Genomic DNA, 7890 nt, shown 5'->3' on the forward strand with positions numbered 1-7890 from the left:
GTAATAGAAATTCCTCTTATTTAGCAAATTGTTGGGTATTTTTTAAATTTTAATATTTAGAGAAGGTGCTTTTAAAATATCTAGAGATGTCTTCTATTTTAAGGGCTTGAAAAGCTTTGATGTCTGTTAGGGTCACAGGAAGATTTCCTTTTCTTTCAATGCAAATGGGCTAAAAATCAAATTTCAGTCAGTATTTTGCAAGATCCTCTTGTTGCAAAAGTTTAGTAGGTAGAAAATAATCTTTATTCCAGCCTACTCCAATATTTCTATGGTGCCAACAGGATTTTAATACAAAGAGAACCAGTTTTGTGCCACTGCTGCCTTGTGTCCTAGATTGCCAAGCAACATGTACTCTATTTACCATCTGTTAGAGGTGTGGCAGTTGTCTTCTGTTAAGTGGGAAGTTTTCCTTATCTCTTCCACAACCACTCCTCCCTCCAGGGAGACACCTGCTGATAACAGGCTACTGAATGTCACTGCCTGACTGATAAGAAGTACAGCATCCCACTGGGAGATGCTCTGCCCAGAGGGAGGAGCCAAGAATTCCCAACTGGATATAATCTGAGGTCTTGGGATTTCCACTGGTATTCCCACAGGAACAGCAGCTGCCTCTTCCACTGGATCTTCAGGGGAAGACTGCACCCTTTTCTACAGGGTCACTGCTCCAACAGAACCACTCCTGACACTCCAGAACTGCAGCCACAATTCCAACTGGACTGCTACCAGCACCCTGACCAACAGGGTGTCAGGTTGTGTTCTGACTCTGTCAGTGTTGTTTTGCTTTACCACATTGTTTTTGGGTTTTTTCTTCCCTAAGAACTGTTATTTCTGCTCCCATATCTTTGCCTGAGAGCCCCTTAATTTCAAATTTATAACAATTTGAAGGGAAGGGGTTTACAGTTTCCACTTCAGGGGAGGCTCCTGCCTTCCTTAGCAGACACCTGTCTTTCCAAACCAAGAGACCTTGTATTATGCATTTGGTTCAGAATTCAGAGATCAAAACAAATCACAGACTCACATAACCCCATCTCCTGAAAGTCTGACTTAAAACCCTGCCTACTGCCTTGCCAGAACCTTCTCCACTTAAATGCCAGCTAGCAAACAGATGAGTTTTCCCAAGTGAACACAAGAGTGGCAGCTTTGCTTACTTTTGAGCCCAGATCAAACTTGAACTTGGTGCTGTCCTCCTCGGGGAGGTGGGCATGCTCCCCTCCCTGGGTGTTCATGGCCCCGTAGAGCACCGAGGTGACCTTGAGCAGCTCCTTCACGGCGTGCCCATCAGCCTGGTACAGCTTCTTGGTGTTCAGCTTGATGTGAGCCTTGGTAGCCTTGGGCAGGAAAGAAACAATTCAGCAGCCACAAAGAACAAAATCCTCAGTTATCTGCACTCAAAGCTCTTTTTGGGGGCACCAGGCTCTGCTGTACAGAATAATTCCTCCTCTTTGGACCCCCAGTTTGCCTCATTATAATACTGGTATTTCTAGAAGAAATTTTTTCTGAAAGCTGTGCCCTTTCTGCATGTCAGAACATTTGCAGAAAAACCCTCAAACTATCATAATTTCTTCCCTGAATAAAGATCAGCAAAAACCCTATACACCATTTAAATTCAAATTAAGTTTAAGTGGAAAGTAAGTGCTGCCCAGGTCTTGTGATGATGCTGCAGAGAGGTAAATTTCACCCTTAATGAGTTGCAAGAATGAGATCAGTTATCCTAATTTAACTGTCTTCTCTTCCAGCAGCACCTTCCAAATGTTTTATTGCTCCTCTCAATTTTTTCCCTGCTATGATATTAGTGATTTTGTTCCCTTGCCTTCCATCTCTGAAAGGTACAGACAGAGCAATAAGGAAAAAAATACTCAAAATTCTAATATTCTTTTTGTGCTTCAAAATAATAAAGGGGGAAAATTACTATCTCTCACAGAAAGGACACAAATGTTGTTCTTGAAATTCCTGGTAAGTTTATATTATAAATGAAGAGCCTCAAGGAGCCAACCACAAATTTCAGATTAAACTTTGAGGGAGTCTATGGTGACATAATTAAACAAGGAGGCAAAAAAAAAATTGATCACCATCTATGGATCCAAAAAGGAAGCTTAAAAATGACACATGAAGCACAAAAGTGACTTAACATCTTCTTTTCAGTATATTTTTAAGATGAAACTTGTGCTGAAATGTTTCTCCTTTGGGAATGCTGTAGCAGATAGAGCCCATCCATGAGTCACTGGTGGTATTACACAGCTTTGGTTTTACACTGCTCCTGGAATGAATTCTCATTCCCTCAGGCTCTGACAGAGCAGGATCTTCAAGCTGGGGGAAGAGACTCAGACATTACAATATTTGGTAAAATACAATTTAAGCTCTGCTTTGAGCTTCACTGAATAATGGACTGAAGGAAAAAATCCTGTGAAACTAAAGAGAGAAAGCACCACACTACAAACCATGGATGTGGCTCCAGCTTTCCCAAAGAAACAAAACAAATGGATGCTGGCCCATGCTTATTCAGATGTATTTTGTCAAGACTTTGTGACTTTAAAATCAGATTTTAATTCCCAATAAATATTTTCCTCTTGCCTCTCTCATCCCAAAATCTCAACCCAGCAGAGGAAAATGACTCTTTGTGTCTGTCTGCAGAGACAGGACCCAGGGAATGCTGGAGCTGTGTTAGGAGAGGGTCAGGTTGGATCTCAGGAAAAGCTCCTTCCCCCAGAGGGTGGGGAGGCACTGAACAGGCTCCCCAGGGAATGGGCACAGCCCCAAGGCTGCCAGAGCTCAAAGTCCCAACTCAGGATCTTCTGTGACTCCTGAACATTGAAGCCCAAAGTTCCAGAAGAGGCTCCTGATGTTGTGCACCTGAGCCAGGGGAACACGAGACTCACAGTACAAAAAATCCCAAATTGCTTTTGAAATGTCGGTCTCAGAATGACCTCAAATGAGCCAAGACACAAAGTGAAAAGCCAGGTATGTTCACCTCCCTTCCCCTGCAGCAGAAGCAATCTAACAAATTAATTGCAGAAACAGCAAGTATTCCATTATAGGAGAAGTGGTCATTAAATTGACAGACTCTGTTAAACATCCCCTATCCAAAGGGAACTGATGCACTGAATTATAAAGGATGTTGTTAGAGACAGAACTTCCAATTTCAGCTTCATTCACCCTCAAGAGAGTAAAATCAATGTCTAGTAAGAGGAGAAAAAAACCTTTTCATTCAAAGGCTACTTAAAAAGAGAGAAAAAATACACAGAGAAGTATATATATATTTTTCAGACTGGCACAATGGCACTGTGGAGTCAACGCCATGCTGACAAGTTCATGTTTGGAAAATCACCTCCATCACTTCATCTTTGAAACACCTATTTGATTTGTTGTTTTATTATATAATGTTTCTAGTTCTACAGGACCATTAAAAACCACAGCTATTTATTCTGAAGATCAGATGGTTAAAATGCAACAAAAAATATAAATATTCAGCAAGATCAGCAGCCACAGCCAGAAAATTTGCTTAATTTCACAATCTGCTTTATGAATATCATGAAGCCAAATTTTCTGTGACGTTGGACTCTTGCAAAAGGTTTTGTGCCCTTGGGTTACTGAGTTTGTTTTCATGAATGGATTTCTATGAGATGAACTCATTGGAGGCTTTTTGTTGCACTCTACCTCCAATTTGGATCCAAGTGGGCTTAGGCAGGAGCCAGGTGTTGAGCCCCACTGATCAGGGCAGCTCTAGGGGGGGAATTGATTAAAAACCCACCTAAGGCAACCTTGCAGGCACTTCACAACTTTGGGGTCTGGGAAGGAGACTTTTGGTAAGTTCTCAAACTGCCAGGAACACAGAGCAGTAGTTAATTTGTGTGGAAAATTAACACCTCCTCAGCCCTTGTTCAGTAAAGCAGAGCAAAGCTCCAGCTCCATTCCCTGGTGATGGATCTGTCCTGACATTCTCTGCTGAGACAACTCTGTCTCCATCACATCTCCCATCTGCCCACGGATGCATAAAGCCATTAACTCCCAGGGAAGGTAATTGTGGATTGCATGGACAGTGAATTATTAAGGAAATGTCTACAAGCTTCTCTCATCCTGAAAATGCTGAAAACCTACAATAATCCCCACACTAACTTGTAATATTAGCTGAGGCTAAGTACAGGATGACTAAAGTAATTTCCATTAATTTCATTTTCTGAATCATATTATGTAATTCTCCAAAACCCTTGGGACTTCTGACATGAAATCAGCTATTGAAAAGCATCACATTATTTCTGCTTCCAGACTAGTGCTTGGAGGGGGAAACCCTTCCAAATAAAACAGACCTGTTCACTCCATCTCAGGATGCTCCAAGGCTCAAAAGTACATTCTGTTATGTACAGGAATGTGCTCTGCTCTGAACATGGCAAAATTAAGAATTAAGAGAATTTATGGTGCACACTATTCACAAATGACAAGGGAAATATTGTTAAAATGACATTTTAATATGTTTAAGATTTTTTAAAATTATTGTAATTCATCTTTGATATTAGCATAAAAACTTCCATTGCTTCCAGATCCACCTGCAGCCACAGAAAGTTCTTTTCACATAATGAAGACTGTTAGTCTAAGTGTGTGATAACACCAAAGGCTCACACTGCTTCCAAATAACATGAATTTTATGAAGGACAATGTTATTTTATTCCAAAAGACCAAAAAATTTGATGGCCCAATCAAATATGCTCATGCATAAAAAAACTGATTTGAGAAAAAACCACATGCCCTGATCTATGGGAGATCTCATACACCCAATATATGATTCTATATCTTAATGAAAACACCAGAAATTATGATAATTCAAGCACAGAAAATAATCAGGCATGCAAAGTCAGCAATAACCAAGGTGGGATCTCTTCTAAACCAATTTAAATGGTTTAAAAACATTTCCCATCTACAGCTGTGTTTTCCACAAATTAGGAGAGATAAGGAGGAATACTGGTTTAGATCCCAATATTGTATTCAGATCCCAATATTGTATTTAGATCCCAGCTCTGCAGAAAGAAGTACAGAATGTCAGTAACAGCATGCCCTGGCCTCTTCAAATTTCCAGCAAATTTCCAGCAGCACAAGACACAGGATCACAGAATCATGGCATGGGTTGGATTGGAAGGGACCTTAAAACTCATCCTGTCCCACCCCTGCCATGGCAGGGACAGCTGCCACTGCCCCAGGCTGCTCCAAGCCCTGTCCAGCCTGGCCTTGGGCACTGCCAGGGACAAAGCAGCACAAACTCAGCCACCCCTCGCAGGGAAGCTCTGTGGTGCTAGGTTCTTTTTCTTGGGCCAGATCTTCTGAGCCTTCAAAAGGGAACCTAACACACACAAGGATAGCTTAGCTATTACCTTTGGAGGCAAATCGCAGCACAAACTCAGCCACCCCTTGCAGGGCAGCTCTGTGGGGTTAAGAGAAAAGCTCTAAAGCTGCCATGGAGCCAGGATTTCAGCATTTCAGGATTTCAGCATTTCAGGATTTCAGGCCAAGCACAGCTCCTGGGCAGACTCACCATGAACTGAGCCACGGCCTTGATGAAGAAAACCCGGTCCTGCTCTGTCTCCACATCCCCAGGAATGTCACTCTGAGGGTCATACCTGTGCAAACAACAGCTGGAGATCAGAACAAGGTTCTGGCAACATTAAAGAGCCTGCTTCACCTGTGAGGCTAAAATCAAACACAAAGTAAGCATGGACATGACTGGAGAGTAAATGTGTAAATAAATTCCTACTGCAGACTGGGGCATCCAGAGGCTGGAGTGCACACAGGGGGTTTGTACAAACTGCAGGAGCTGTAAAACCTGACACAAGTTCATAGCCAGACATCATTTCAAACATTCTCCTTTCACAAGTAAAGGAAACTTAAGGAAAAATAAACTGAAATCTGTGAAATGCTTAAAAAAACCATCAGTGAGGTGCAGAAACTTTTAGAAGTGGCCAGTCTGCAGGAATCAGGGGAGAATAAAAGGAAATTCAGTGATTTGGACCCTCAGTGTAACAGCAGCATTTCAAAGACTATTTAGGCAACTTAGTCCAAGTAGTTCTGAATGGTTGTGAGTATATCCCAATTTCATTACAACTGCAAGAGTATTCAGCAAATTTCTAACAACTAAAAGGATATTAATTATTAATCCAGGCCAAAAAAAAAGCAATCAGGCAAACTAGACAATGTTGGTTTCAATTATAATGTTCTACCTTATAATCTTAAAAATACCCCTTAATTTTGCACTTAAGTGGGAGAGAGAAAATAACATATAATTCAAATAACACTTCAAGACCCAGAAATATTTAACCAAAGTCTGTCAATGGGTTAAGTGGGTGCAAAACTGCAAATGGACAGTAGAAGATTAGAAACAAACCATTTTATTTCTTTTAAACGTGTTGTGGATGCAGGACAATACCAGGCTGTAGCAACAAGGCAAGAACTGGCTGAGTTTTGGTGAAGTTCCCACAACAGATCACCCTGTTTGGACAAAAGGTCAGGATGGCTGTGGAATTTGGAGAATATGTGAGAGAGATAAGGCTACTTTTGAATGAGTGTACCCACAAACCTCTGCCAGCATTGAGTCACCAGGTTTGCTACTGCAGACTCCATCATTAAGCTAAAAACCTGCAAACTACAGCATTTCTATCTGGTATTTAGAGAGCAGAGCTCAAAGAATGATTAAATATCACTGAGTTCCCCAATTTCACAGCACACCACCAGTTCCCAGGCACACTCCCCACATCACAGCATCAACCCAAAATTTGCTGGCCTCGTCACCAACCTTTTCACCAGCCACAGCAGCACTTCTGACACAAGCATGAAGTTTGGGGTGTGGAAATTCTCCATGGATATGAGTCGAGGATACCCCAGCGCCCTCATCATCTCAGTAAAATCTGAAATACGAGGAAGAGCAGGGATTTCTTCTTTTCTAGCTGTGAAAAGTGCATATTATATGGCTCTACACAGATATTTACTACACACATTAAGTTGTATTAAGTAGCGCTGTTGTTAACATTTTAATACTATGGTAAATGTAGGTTCATAGCAAAAAGGTAGCTTTTGTAGTTAAGATAGGAACTATGTATGTGGAATGTTTTCTTTCAGAAAGGAATGAGGGGCCCTCACTGGATGGTGGCTGCAGGACACCTAAATCTTTCAGAAGAAGAGAATTTATTGCTCCCTTATCAGCAGAAAACTAACTTCTTCCCACCTCGCTCAGACAGGAAGATGGCATGAGGATTAAGAGGAAGAAGTTGACAGTGACCAGACAGAATCCTGTGTTTGAACGGAATTTCTGCATCATGTATGAGATGTATGAATATGCAACAAGTAATTGTTTTTAAGTGTTAATCCTCTGTTAACGGGGGTCCTTTTTCGGGCTTGTGTTGCCCTGAAAAAGGTACCCAGACGGCCGTATCGCTTTGTTTTATTCTCTCATATTGTCCTACCCTCAAATTTTATTATTTTAATTATATTACTATTTTTATAACCATTTTCTTACTCTTAAACTTTTAAAATTTCAAAACAAACCCAAGTGATTGGCGTTTTTCCCACTAGCCAGTAAGGGCTTTGCCAAGATTGCCATCTCCCACAGGGTGCTGCTTAGTTACCATGCGATACACCCAGTGCAAAGCACGTCAAATAATTAAACCTCAATAATTAACATAAATTGTATCATTTAACAGAAAACACGCCCAGGTGAGAAGAGGCGTTTTTAACGAGATTCGCTGAGCTGAACCAAGGCGGACGCAGCCTCTCCCTGCACAGACAGCGCTCAGCTGTGCTCCCCACGGGCGGGCCCGGCAGCGCTGGGACCCCTCCCCGGCTCAGCCCTGCATCCCCCGCTGCTCCGGGCGGCGCCGTGAGGCCCAGCCGGGGGTGCCGCGTCCCGCCCCG

At 42.0% G+C, this 7890-nt stretch overlaps 1 protein-coding gene across 2 annotated transcripts in view; it reads right to left on the bottom strand.

Moving 5' to 3' along the window:
- CLUAP1 (clusterin associated protein 1) overlaps nt 1–7890 on the bottom strand; it is a 58405-nt gene that overhangs the window by 50406 nt on the left and 109 nt on the right. For both annotated transcript variants that reach the window (XM_039731748.1, XM_039731747.1), the window contains exons 2-4: nt 6776–6887; nt 5522–5606; nt 1149–1328 (exon numbers count right to left, since the gene is read on the bottom strand). In XM_039731748.1, the coding sequence (XP_039587682.1) occupies nt 1149–1328; nt 5522–5606; nt 6776–6887 (377 nt within the window). The remainder of the gene's footprint in view (nt 1–1148; nt 1329–5521; nt 5607–6775; nt 6888–7890) is intronic.

This window comes from Passer montanus, unplaced genomic scaffold, assembly GCF_014805655.1.
Source record: "Passer montanus isolate IOZ18808 unplaced genomic scaffold, ASM1480565v1 scaffold8, whole genome shotgun sequence".
In the NCBI taxonomy this organism is placed as follows: Eukaryota; Metazoa; Chordata; class Aves; order Passeriformes; family Passeridae; genus Passer; species Passer montanus.